At 42.7% G+C, this 14,588-nt stretch overlaps 1 protein-coding gene across 1 annotated transcript in view; it reads left to right on the plus strand.

Annotated features, from left to right (window-relative positions):
* Positions 1-8,391: 8,391 nt before the first annotated feature.
* The window catches only part of Ggamma30A (guanine nucleotide-binding protein subunit gamma-e), a 66,661-nt gene continuing 60,464 nt past the window's right edge, over positions 8,392-14,588 (plus strand). Inside the window, exon 1 of the mRNA XM_068228241.1 lies at positions 8,392-8,474. Within this exon, the coding sequence (XP_068084342.1) occupies positions 8,392-8,474 (83 nt within the window). The remainder of the gene's footprint in view (positions 8,475-14,588) is intronic.

The following is a 14,588-nucleotide window of genomic DNA, read 5'->3' on the forward strand; positions in this document are numbered from 1 at the left end:
GTAAGTATCGGGCTGGCAGATCCCAACATTTCTTCTTAGCATATCGTAAGGTAAAGTAATAGTCTTCTCAACGTATGATTTTGTTTCGGAAAAGAGGGAAATCGTACGTTCCTGCAGTAAAGTTAACCTGGCTGTGAATTATTTGTTGTAAAATAACAGTAAATGTGATAATCATGTATGACAATTGCATTGATTGGAAATGGAGTTCGCTACTAATGGGGATTACTTCCCCAGTGGCTATTTTCCAACATGCAGTACACACCTTTAGATATTAACATTAATAGCTCCTAAATACAGACTGCTGTTTTCGTGGTTTATCCCGACAAAGAGATCCGAGGGATTATATCATGGTCGAATCACAATGATTAAAAAAAGTATACATACCGTTGACTTCAACATCACAGTAATAAACGTTCCTGTCCAGAATTAGCTGGAACAGCTCATAATTCCATGTATAACTCAATAATACAAATCACTATACATATTTCACGTTCATAGATACACTAAATTATCGTTACATCACCTCCCCTGACGTTTAATATAATCTACAGTACATTAAATGAGTATATTTCTTTAGCGAACATAGACTCCGAATGTAGTACATGAATGCCCAGCTGCTTATTTATGAGTCACTGCAATAGAATCGTAGTCATGAGTTTGAAGTAAGAGACATGAAAATAGCGAGAATGATTGCGGTTATAAACAAGTGGAAACAATGGAAAGAGGGTATTCGGAATGAATAGATAAAGAGAAAGTTAGGAATGAATTCTATGGACGACGCTATATGCATGATTTTAGATGGGACCATATTAAGCAAATGGAGGAGGTAGGTTACCTAGGAGAATAATGGGACCGAGTAAGTTGGCCGTGCGGTTAGGGGTGCGCAGCTGTGAGCTTCCATTCGAGAGATAGTGGGTTCGACCCCCACTGTCGGCAGCCCTGAAGATGTTTTCCGTGGTTTCCCATTTTCACACCAGGGAAATGTTGGGGCTGTACCTTAATTAAAGCCACGGCCGGTTCCTTCCAACTCCTAGCCCATTTCTGCCATAAGACTTACCAGTGTCGGTGCGGCGTAAAGCCAATTGTATAATAATAATAATAATAATAATAATAATAATAATAATAATAATAATAATAATAATAATAATAATAATAATAGACTGGGCCTTGGAGGGTAAGGGAAACGGAGGGAAACCAATAAGACGAAGGTTACACTCAGATTTAATTATTATTAAAGGTAAGATGGGCAGAAGTAACCCAGGTAAGCTATAAATAGAGGATTGTGGTGGAAGATAGCAAACTCACAGAAGCTTGCAAGCCGGACCGTGAAAAACATAACAGTCTATAATAATATATGTATTTATGTGTGTATGATGAACGTTCAAAAGAATCCCGTAACAAATTGTCGACTAAATCATAATAGCATCCCTGTAGTCAGGATCTGGTTGCTAGAAGCACCAGAGTGAATTTTTTTGACAGTGACTGTAGCTTGTTTTCCTCCAATACTAGCCGCTCATGCATACAACATGGCACCAGGGAGACTCGTTTATGAAGACGAATTATTCATCGGAGTACTAGGGCAGAAGGGAAGCGTGTAAACAAACAAAGCTCTGCGAACGGCTTTCATTCACTTTCCTAACGAAAGAAAAATTAAAATGAAACTCCACAGCCTGTTTCCAGTCATTCGCCGGGTCAGGAATGGAATGAATGAAGACCCCATCTAGCGGCGAGGATAGAAATTGCGCCGACTGCCGAAGCCTGTCGCACTCCTCTGAGCAATGATTAATGAATGACAGTTGAAATGATATTGGAGAGTGTTGCTGGATTGAATTATGACAGGGAAAACAGGAGTACCCGGAGAAAAACCTGTCCCGCCTCCGCTTTGTCCAGCACAAATCTCATATGGAGTGAACGCGCTGCTACCTGAATCACGAAGACTCACTCCTAATGAAAAAAGCTATTTCTATTTTTATACTGACCACTCAAGGAAGTGGAGAAGGTGTGATAAACTAGAATGAGATAAAGTAGCAGGAATAGATGAAATTTGACCTGTCTGTCTGTCTGTCTGTCTGTCTGTCTGTCTGTCTGTCTGTCTGTCTGTCTGTCTGTCTGTCTGTCTGTCTGTCTGTCTGTCTGTCTGTCTGTCTGTCTGTCTGTCTGTCTGTCTGTCTGTCTGTCTGTCTGTCTGTTAGGTCATCAGCCCAGAGGCTGGTTGGATCCTCAAATAGCACCACCAAAGGTTATGCGGTTATAAGGAAACCACCAAAACCAATGGTAGCACCAAAATGAGGTGTACTAGGCAAGACGAGGAGTGAGGTAGTTTGCCATTGCTTTCCTCACTGAGTCAGAAAGTGCTATTGCAGCGCGACTGACCCTATGAGCAACACCTTTCATAACACTCAGATGCACTAGTCATGCTCTGACCCCAGCAGCTTCCATATTGTCACAACCATGGATGAGACCGGTACCTCGGTGAAAGCTACACTTTACTCTGGCCTGTGCCAAGAGATGGATACAAAAGTACTGTATCCATCAAGAAATGGCAGCAGGCAAATTTGACCTGTAGTGATGAAAATATAATGGAAAGAGGCACAAAATCGGTTCATAAACTATTAGCATGGGATATGAGCAAAGAACCGGCTGATTGGATGAAATCAATAATTGTAATAATCTGCAACCAAGAAAAGAGAATGATTTGCAATAACTAAAATTTAGAAAAGAAAGAGGGATCTATAGTGGAAAACAAGTTGGATGGAAACCAGGTGCGGTTTCAGACCACGGTAGGACTGTCAGGACTAGACGTTCAGTACGCATCCAATGCTCATGTTTCGGCGATCTAGAGAAGACTTATTCCAGTGTATCGGGGGGGAAATGTATATACCATACTGATACATTTACATTGACAGCCAGGTTGTAGGTAGAATTAAAGGTAAAATTCTTAGTTGAAGGTAGTTACAGGATCTGGAGAAAGGTGTAATCGTCACCCGTATTGTTCATCTTTTACATGGAACATTTACTGGCCGGTATAAAATTGCAGAGATAGATGCAGATCCATGTAAATATGGTAAGCCTTCTGTCCTATTTCAATGCGTTGATCTTAATGAGAGTATAATATCTTGGAGTGCTTGAAGCGAATAAAAGACTTGAACAGGTGAATTATTTTAAGTATTTCGGGCGCAAATTCTACGAGTATGGTAGTACAGGTAGTAAGTGATATATAATCAAAGTGTAGCGAGGAAAATTCACCAAGTTCGCACGTCCGATCGACAGTGTTCTGTAAGAATAATGTGAGTTTGCATACGTAAGAATCCTTACATCACTGTTTTCGGTTCGCCTTTGCCGTGTAGAAATAAACGCTGAGTGGACGCACCGTAACTTAGTCATAAGTCGGAGGTACAAGGGAGGTAGGCCTACATGTCTACGGGTGTAAACAGGTGAGACCAAGGACAATTGCAATGAATTGGAGTGAATTGAATTGAATTGAATTGAATTGAATTGAATTGAATTGAATTGAATTGAATTGAATTGAATTGAATTGAATCGAATCGAATCGAATTGGGTACAATATGTCACTGAGGCTAATGAGCCCCTTTATGTACCATCTAGATTGAAAACAATACACAAAACAATTATTACAGAAAAGAAGGAAGGAGAAAATTAAACTAAAATCTGAAGTTTCAATCTGATTTATTTATTTATTTATTTATTTATTTATTTATTTATTTATTTATTTAGAACCAGAAACAGGATAGCATCGAAGTACAAAAATCCATATGTACAATAATTAACCTAAAATCGGAAATGTACTAACATTTACAAAGAGCACAGACATAATCAAAATATGCTGTACAACCCTAATGCAACTAAAACGCCATGTTTTGATAAATGCCATGAACGTGGGCTTCCTCTTCCTAAATTTATCCTCGAAGATCAGATGTAGAGTTATATTCAGATTTGCTTCTAATTACGGTTCTTGTAAAATAGTTTTCGCCGTATGTTCATTACTGTATGAGTAGAATATGTGGGACCAACCACGGATCCTGCGGGAATTGCTGGCGGGTCTAAACATCCTTTGTTAACCTGTGTAGTAAATTAATAAGCTCGTTCCGCACCTGACAGCTTTGACCACTTCTGTTATGAGAGATGACAACCTCAGGCTAAAGGTTTTAACCAAACAGTTTCAGAAATTTAACCTTTCTCTCAGAGACCTCACCTCTTTATATCCCGGCTAGAGAGAAATGTAATGAAACACGGAGCAGACGTGTCTTATTATTACAGATGTTCAATTCTTTCTTGCTTACTTAACGCAACTCTGTTTCTCCAGGCTAATTGTAGTAATACTTCATTTCCAGCATCGAGTGCACACCACATTATATTGTAGTTTTCTTTTCTGCCGTTTATTTTGCGTCGCACCGACATAGACCGACGATGGGATGGGGATGGTGGTGGTGGTGGTGGTTGTGATTATTGTTTGAAGAGGAAGTACAACTAGGCAACCTTCCTCTGTATAACACCAGTCAGAGAGAGACAAAAGAAGAAGGGATCCGACAATTCGAAAAATGAAGGTATCGGCCAAAGAAAGACAAGGGCCACGAAGGGCGTGAAAATTAAATATTTCCTTGGCGTCGGAAAAGAACAACAGTTGACCAAGTGGGGTCGGATAGGAGAGATGAAACTGAGGTGCCTGGCACAAGTAAGTGGAAACAATGCCACAACTCAGCTAAGGGACCCCCAAATTAAGAGCCCCTGAGACCCCTTTTAATCGCCTCTTACGACAAACAAGGGATACCATGGGTGTAATTCTCCCACCCCCACCCACAGGGACTTAAAGGACTAGGAGTGGGAAGGAAAATTATAAACCACGGAAAGCAACAATCTTCAGATCTGCCGACAGTGTGGTTCGAAGCCACTATCTCCCTACTGAAAGCTGACAGCTACGGGACACAAACCGCGTAGCCACTCACTCGGTCTTTGAGGTCTTTATAATTGATCGTCCTATCTCTTCATGTGGATGGGGGCGGTAGAATAACATCTGCTATATCCACTGCCTGTCGTAAGAGGCGACATAAAAGGATCCCTAAGTGATCTCAACTTGGGAGCCTAGTTTGGCGACTACGGGACCCTTATCCGACTTTCCCAGTCCTGGACCTGCTTTCACTTGTTTGTGCCAGGAACCTCACATTCATCTATGTTATCCGACCTCCCTTGGTCAGCTCCTGCTCTTTTCCAACCCCGACGATATCAGATTTCGAAGCCAAGGAAGTCTTTCATATTCACGCCCTTTGCGGCCCTTATCTTTCTTTTCTTAACACCTGCATTCGTCGAAGTGTGGGACTCCCTCTCATTAGTGTTAATGGAGGACGTTTGCCTAGTTGTACTTCCTCTAGGCACCTCCAACTCCCGATTATCCTACTAAGTTACATTATATTCGGTCCAGTACAACACAAACAGTTCCCGGGATCGAACTCACCAGCTTGAGTGCAGCAAGTGCCCGGCAAGTACCGTCAAATGCTAGTTTCCTCCCCTTTTCAATTCTCGCTCTTCATAGTCCATTTTTCTTATTCTATTCCATTCCTTAAGATCAGAAAAAAATTATGATCCCTCTGTAATGTACACTCATGTTCATGAAAACTAGAACACCTTGAAAGACCAGAGATAGGAAATTCATATTCACAGGACATGTGCATTAGTATGTTTGAAGAAATGATTAGCATTTGAACCATTTCGGCCCTCAGGTTGAAGATCCACATCGATATCTCGGCGCACCACCACCGATTGGTAAAATGTGTCTATGGCTCTCGTTGTCGCTGTAAACCGAAGGTAATGGATCAGTGTGACTTGAGCAGACGTGCAGGATGCCTCGCAGACATATGCGAGAACCGTATACTCAAATGAGTGAGTTTAAAAGGGAGCGTGTTATTGGCATGAGAGAACGTGATGCATCCATCCAGGAAATTGCTGCTCGCGTGGCCTTAATGTGTCGGCAGTGCAACAAGTGTGTACAGAATGGTTCACAGAAAACCGAAAAACACGACGAGATGGGTCTAATCGCACCACCCAGACCAGCCCCCGAGAAGATCGACACCTCATCCAAATGGCATTGCAGGACATATCTACGTTCTCCTCGGCTCTGGCGCAACAGTGGAACAGTGGAACAAATCGTACGCTATCAGGAGTGACAGTCTGTCGCCGTTTATTACGCTCTGGGTTATCGGCGCGTCGTTCACTTATCCACCTAGCTTCGGCTAATGTGCATAAACATGCTAGACTGCAATGGTGTATGGAACGACGTCAGTGGGAACAGGAAAGGCAGCAGATAGTGTTTTCGGACGAATCCAGGTTCTGTTTTTTTGAAAATGATGGCCGCTTTTTGGTTCGCCCCTGACAGGGGGAGAAGCATCACATTGCCTACATTCGCACAAGACATATAGCGCTAACTCAAGGCCTTATGAGGTGGGGTGCTATTGGGTACAACCACAAATCACAGTTGTTGCGTGTCCAGGGCACTGTGACCAGTCTGGCCTATGTGAATGACAACCTGCGACCCGTAGCCATGCCCTTTCTGCACGACACCCCAGACGCCATATTTCAGCAGGACAATGCGCGACCACATGTTGCTGCACAAACACGTGCCTTCTTGTTGTCACAGGATGTCGGACTGTTGCCCTGGCCCGCCCGATCACCGGGTTTGTCGTCAATTGAAAGTGTGTGGGACATGGTGAAACGTCGGATGTGGCGCTGTGACCCAATGCCAACCATCATAGATGAACTGTGGAACCAGGTGAATGCAGCATGGATGGCTATACCCAAGGACGCCATTCGCGCCTTATACGCGTCGATGCCATCACGCATGGAACAAGTTAACAGTGCTCATAGAGGACCCAGTGCCTACTAGGCAACAGGACACTTGCTGAACTTAGATGACTGAAATACTTATCGTTTCTGCTCAACATACAGTAATAATGGACATGTCCTGTGAATATGAACTTCCTTTCTCTATTCTTTCAAGGTGTTCTGTTTTTTTTATGAAAATGAGTGTACATAAGAGCCGCCGCCCCAATAATGTGAATCATTCGTCGAGTATACGAGTACGGAGATTCGAATATTGGAGATTATTTTCTAGTCTCGCTCCGGATTAAAAAAGTACAAAAGGAGAATTCAATTGGAGCAGCTGCACGACTCCAGCATATTCTCGATTAAGGAAATATGTAATTGCAGAAAGGCTATTGCAGAATGAAATTTATATATCAATAATTGATTCGCTACTGAAGCTCCACTCTTGATTCCTAAAAGATTTAATTAGGCAAACGAAACGGACACAACCCGTAATTAGATACACTCACTTCTCTCCTTACAGATAATGCTTATGGAAGAACAATACCGTTGGTGTTCTACAGTCACTCTAGTTTATTAGAATATTGACACAGAAGTGATGAATTGCAAGACTGAACAAAAGTTCAAGGCCACTGACGTACTTTAGAAAAAAATATTTTCTCCCGCGTGGTGATGTGTAGTAACATACAGGGTGGGCAAAATAAAACTGGCCCGGAAAATATCTAAAATACTGACACGGAATTGACAGGAGAACTGCTCGTCACAGGAAATGCTGGAAACCCTGATTTCGTTGCACCAACCGGTTGCTGTCACATGTCTGCGCCTGAGCATCTCCCGAGTACGTCGCTGTGTCATGACGTGTGAGTGAAGGAGAGAAGCAGACGTGTTTAGTGACCAGTTGAATGCAAATTACACGGTACCGTATAGCGTGGAGAATAGTATACTAAACGGTTACGAATGTTGGAGGACTCCTGTTCTAGTGTCAGCTCCATCAAAAAGTACTCTGAACAGGTAGCCTAAATGGGAAATGTTGAGTGTCGTGTCGGGATTTCCCAATTACTGTAGGAAAGACTAAAGCTGTGTGTAAATCTCTCAGACCAACAGACAGGAGTGTAACAGTGATTGCATGGCTATGTCAAAGATCAATTCTTGCTCCAAGAAATGAAGTTTTCAACGTTATCAACAAGCGACTTTTACAAGAATTACCCGGTGTTGTAAAAGAAATTCAAAGTGTATCGACACAACATGCAATACAGATGGAGGTTAACCTCAGGGACTCGGAACAGAGCTTGGAATTCTGAACAGTACCCTCGAACATCTTGGAGTCGATGATCGTGGCACCAATTATCCTTTTCAAGAATATGAATATGAATCCTCCTTCCCTCTGCAACGGAATATGACTCTGAGTCAAGAACCTGATGCTGAATATTATTGAAGACACTATCATGACTGGACATGCCGCGGGGGTAGTATTCATTCCTAGGATTCAAATGATCCCTTCGGATATCCCGTTTCAATTTATACATCTGCAGTTCCCCCATTTGTTTCAGTTTCGATATGTGCATCAACAAGGCACAAGGTCAGTCGCTTGAAGTTGTAGGACTCGATCATCGGAAACTGTGCTTCTCTTATGGTCAACTGTACGTGGGTTGGAAAGACAAACACACTATACATCTTAGCTCCAAATGGATGGAAGTACAAAAATTATAGTGTATCCGGAATCTCTGTTGTATTGTTTTAATATTATTTGCGCAATCCACCAACCCAGTACATCTTAACCATTGGATGTAAAAATATTTTTTTAAATAACATAATGTAATTATTGCAATTTATGTAAAAACGATGTGTGTTAATAATTTTATTTTTTGCTTTTAAATAAGTGGTGTATAACATCTAGCTGTTGAATTAAAAACGCAGGTGAAGCCGCGGGTACATGCTAGTGTATAATAATAATAATAATAATAATAATAATAATAATAATAATAATAATAATAATAATAATTTTATTTGCTTTACGTCCCACCTGCTACTTTTTACGGTTTTTGGAGACGCCGAGGTGCCGGAGTTTAGTCCCGCAGGAGTTCTTTTACGTGCCAGTAAATCTACCATCAAGAGGCTGACGTATTTGAACACCTTCAAATACCACCGGACTGAGCCAGGATAGGACCTGCCAAGCTGGAATCAGAAGGCCAGCGCCTCAACCGTCTAAAGCACTCAGCCCGGTGTAAACAAAATGGTCCCTGATCACACACCAACGTGGTTATATGGTAATTGCCACTCCTCGGGTGGCCAACAGCTACACAACGCTTTCTCGTTCTTCCGCCAAGGCACCACGCGTTCAGTTGAGGTAGGCGTTCCCACTCTTCCAAAAGGGTGGAAGGGCTTGTGTTAGGGGTGGTGGATTTCTCACTCGCATGGGTTGCTCCAGTTGATCCCTGACTTTTCCGATCGGATGCCAGTCGGGATGCATTGCACGTGGTGCTCTTGCAGGAATCTCTAAATCATTCACCTTAGTATTACCATGCATCAATACTGCGTTCCATCCAAGTTGTCCCACGCGAGGTATCGCATGTGGCGATAAGATTTCGTCAAAGTACCGTACAGCAGTTAAGGACCCATTGCGAATGATCAGGAGATCAGTTTTCATGTTAAGATTCATCCCTACCTACACCATAACAGATTCACCTCCTTAAGCAACGATGAAATCGCTCCCCACGTCTTCTCAACACTCCCAGACCACCATATGAACGATATGATGATGGTGGTGATGCTTGTTGTTTAAACGGGCCTAACATCTAGGTCATCGGCCCCTAAGGATAATATAAAGCGGAACGGGATTCGTCCGAGAACAGCACTGATTGCCAGTGTCTTAGCTGCCAGTGCAGATGATCTCTAGCAAACTCCATTCTCCTGCCACAATGTCCTATGTCTAGTGCAGGTACTTCATGCAGGTTGCTGGGATCTTAAACTGGCCCCACTAACTCATATTCCATAAGACTGCCGTATGTCCACCAGTAGGGCTAGTGCTTTATGTAACTTGACGACTTTGGAGATCTTGTTAGAAGCACAAAATGAACCTGCTCTGTTATTTTTCCTTTGGTAGCAACACTTCCAGTCTCCTGGAATCCTTTCCATAGATACCAACTCATATTCAGAACAACCCTTAGCATTCTGGAAACGTGCCTCTGCGAGTAGTCTTCTTGTAACAGAGTAAGTACACAAGTGGTTTCATTCACTAAGGACTGCTTTTCTCATTGCCCCCCCTCGGTCAGCACGATTAGCCGTACACTACACTCCACATCAGGGCCTTTCAAACGCCCAAAATCTCGCGCGTGCTTGCTGAGGCGCAGAATTAATTTTCACAGTGCATCGGTCCCACTCGGCTCGGCTCGGCTCGGCTCGGCTCGGCTCGGCTTGGACCAACGCTTCGTCTCTGGGCTACTCAGCTAAACTCGGCTCAGCTCGGCTAGGATTTGGACCGCTACTGAGCAAGTGAGGAAGGGGTAGACACGGAGCAAGCGAGACAGGCGTGGGGAAAGAGAGAGAGACAGCGCTATTGCTCCAAATCGAGGAGTGGGGGTCTGCACACTGGTCAACCAAGCGAAGTTATCTTTTGCACCGTGCGTAGCGCAATGCACTGTTGCAGGCACCATGAGAGGCCCTGTTCCACATAGACCAACTTTGGCACACATATGGAATTAAGGCACTCATGTCTTTCACCTGACACTGGCACCTCCCAACCATGCGGACGATAATGGAGATAAAACAGGACATGTTATTGCCATAATAGTCAAATCCCCATCCCACTACGTATTCGTACAATGTAGTTAGGAACATTTAAAGACGTGACCAATTTTTATTTTGAGAATGTATTTTTTTCAGAGTTCTTTGAGTTTTAAACTTCCATCTAGAGCACTTTGGTGTACCCAATTCTTCCAAATCACATAACTTACCTTCTTGTACGTTGCGGGCAGATTTTTGTGACATAATATTCCGTTACACTTGCCTAGCGAGAATTCCACTCAATATTATTATTATTAATATTATTATTCTTTCTTTTTTCTGTCTTTCTTTCTTTCTTTCTTAATCCGTTTACCCTCCAGGGTTGATTTTTTTCCTCGGACTCAGAGAGGGATCCCACCTCTACCGCCTCAAGGACAGTGTCCTGGAGCGTCGAGACATTTGGTCAGGGATACAACTGAGGAGGGAGACCAGTTCCTTGCCCAGGCGACCTCACTTGTTATGCTGAACAGGGGCCTTGTGGGGGTTTGGAAGATTGTAAAGGATAGGGAAGGAAGAGGCCGTGGTTTTAAATTAGGCACCATGCCGGCATTTGCCTGAAGAGAATGGCTGAGATGGGAAGCGAACCCCCTCCCCTCTGTTTAGTTGGCCTCCCTAGGCTGAGTGGAACCTGTTCCAGCCCTCATTCCACTTTCCAAATTTTGTGGTAGAGCCGAGAATCGAACCCGGGCCTCCGGGGATGGCAACTAATCACACTAACCACTACGCCACAGAGGCGGTATTATTATTATTATCGTCTGAAAAGGAACTACACCATTTTCTGTACAAACATTACAAAATCAGCACAGTGATTCTTCTGAAAATCGAACAAGTACTTCTCGAGAAAATATAATGTATTGAAACGTGCTTCATTTGCCAGCCGGGGAATGCCCTGTTCGATACGCGCTACGTATGAAACGGGAGCTAGCTGTTGACATACAGAGTTGCTTCATCTTCTTCTGACAGATAAGTATTCTCTCTACTGTATTCATAAATAAACTATGACAAATTGTATTATTTAACACCTATAATATTACCGTAGGTAACAAATAAATGAAAAAGCAATGAAACGGGATCTATGAGACTACATTATTATTCTAAAGTGACATTAAATCACACAGAACCGAACGAGCTAGTTGCGCTGTATGGGCCGCTTAGCTGTTGGCCTGTATTCGGGAGATGGTAGGTTCGAATCCCACTAGCGGCAGTCTTGAGGATTGTTCACCGTTGCCATTTTCATACGATTTTTCCTTTAAGTCCTTGACTGCTGCCTTCCCGGTCCTAGTACTTTCCTAACACATCGCCACCGAAAGCCCGCCTAAGTTAGTGCTAACGCTAGGAAGAATCCAGAGTTCTATCCCATCAGGCAAGCAACTCAATGTTGAAAACATCCTAGGGATATGAGTTACGAATTTTAGCTAAATAAAATATAATCAAGTATGAGAATATATTATGTATTTATTCCTAAAAATTACAATCCTTTTCTTAATCATCGTTATCCGATCAATTAGATTAACAGTTTGCCTTTTTCTACCTCTAAGAGCGCTAATGTGAGTCAATGCGTTGTTTCACTTAAGCACGACTACGAGCGCTAATGTGAGTCAATGCAGAGTTTCACTTAAGCGCCACTACGAGCGCTAATGTGAGTCAATGCAGAGTTTCACTTAAGCACCACTACCAGTGCTAATGTGAGTCAATGCAGAGTTTCACTTAAGCACCACTACCAGCGCTAAAGTGAGTCAATGCAGAGTTTCACTTAAGCACCACTACCAGCGCTAATGTGAGTCAATGCAGAGTTTCACTAAAGCACGACTACGAGCGCTAGTGTGAGTCAATGCAGAGTTTCACTTAAGCACCACTACCAGCGCTAAAGTGAGTCAATACAGATTTTCACTTAAGCACCACTACCAGCGCTAATGTGAGTCAATGCAGAGTTTCACTTAAGCACCACTACCAGCGCTAAAGTGAGTCAATGCAGAGTTTCACTTAAGCACCACTACCAGCGCTAATGTGAGTCAATGCAGAGTTTCACTAAAGCACGACTACGAGCGCTAATGTGAGTCAATGCAGAGTTTCACTTAAGCAGCACTACGAGCGCTAATGTGAGTCAATGCAGAGTTTCACTTAAGCACCACTAAGAGCGCTAATGTAAGTCAATGCATTGTTTCACTTAAGCACCACTACGAGCGCTAATGTGAGTCAATGCAGAGTTTCACTTAAGCACCACTACGAGCGCTAATATGAGTCAATGCAGAGTTTCACTTAAGCCCTTATAACTACATTTGGTGAGGACATTTTTCAAAAAACGAAAAACGCCTGAGAGTATTGAACCAAGGAACACATTACAGAAATAATTATGTAAATAAGTTAATTTGGCTAGGATTTGAATAAAAAAGAAAACGTGTAAAGAAACAAATGATTTTAGGCTGTTTCTCCGGAATTGCATTTAGCCCGGAAGTGATTTTCGAAATTTGTGGGGGTTTTTTAGATTCATAGAACTAGCCAAGACTCACATATGAAACATTTCCGGGACCTTTAGCCCTTCAACTTTTAGCACAATTGATGAAATTGCTTAATTTTACGGTCTTTTTTGTCTGCTAAAAATGTTTTGAACTTTTAAAATAAAAACCATACATTATTGACGTCAGGAAGAACATCTCCCGTAAATGCGGGCCACATCGATATGCGTGACACAGAAAAGTGGGAAAAGTGGTAGAGAAAGAAGGAGGAACATTAATAAACAAAAAGAAAGAAAGACCTAGTTTGAATGTTTTAAAGAAATGGTGGTAGCGGAAGTGAGAGCTATTTGAAGAAGTACTACTAGTGCAGCTTGACGATCACCCCTTCTTAACACTAATCAGATGGGGGGTGGGGGTGGGAAGAAGTGGTTCGATTATTCGAAAGAATAAACGAAAGAAAGGGAACGGCCACGAATGCTATGGAATTCAAATACACTCCCTAGGCTTCGCAAACCTAATACCATCGGGATCAGAAAAGAACACACCGGGCGAGTTGGCCGTGCGTGTAGAGGCGCGCGGCTGTCAGATTGCATCCGGGAGATCGTGGGTTCGAGCCCCACTGTCGGCAGCCCTGAAGATGGTTTTCCGTGGTTTCCCATTTTCACACCAGGCAAATGCTGGGGCTGTACCTTAATTAAGGCCACGGCCGCTTCCTTCCAACTCCTAGGCCTTTCCCATCCCATCGTCGCCATAAGACCTATCTGTGTCGGTGCGACGTAAAGCAAATAGCAGAAAAGAACAAGGGTTGACTAAGTTAACTCTGATAGAAGAGCAAACACATCACATACCTGCTTTTCCTTAACATGTTACCTACGACGATATTAAAGGCGTTTTCATAGTTTTTTTTTTATGAGTAAGGTAGAGAGAATACCTATTGTGTCTGTAAGAAGAAGAGGAAGCAACTCTGTATGTCAACAGCTACTCACGTTTCATACGTAGCGCGAATCGAAAAGGACAGTCCCCAGCCGGCAAATGAAGCACGTTTGAATACATTATATTTTCTCGAGAAATACTTGTCGGATTTTCAGAATAATCACGGTGCTGAATTTGTAATGTTTTCAGGTTTAAGGCTATGTGTAGAAAACAGTGTCGTTCCATTTAAGGAAGCAAAGTTAGCACCATTATCTCATAAGATATTGACGCCATTCAACAGCACTGTAAGTCCGATTATGAGCCCCTTCGTACAGTTACTGAAAGTGGAAATAGAATGTCGATTTCTTGAACGGTTCTCTAGTTATTTGAGGTGGACAACTTACCTGAATAACCCTGTATAAGAGGGATGTAAGTGAAGTCATGGTAATATTGATAGAACGCAATATTTAATGAACTAACAAGTACATTTTCCTTACATTCCTTCAGTGTAGTCACCTACAAAGCCTATTACCTTTAGCCAAATGTCGGGAAGCCATTGAGAACCGTTGGCAAGGCGTTCTCTGTTGATGGCAACGACGCAGT

Source organism: Anabrus simplex, chromosome 6 (genome assembly GCF_040414725.1).
Source record: "Anabrus simplex isolate iqAnaSimp1 chromosome 6, ASM4041472v1, whole genome shotgun sequence".
In the NCBI taxonomy this organism is placed as follows: Eukaryota; Metazoa; Arthropoda; class Insecta; order Orthoptera; family Tettigoniidae; genus Anabrus; species Anabrus simplex.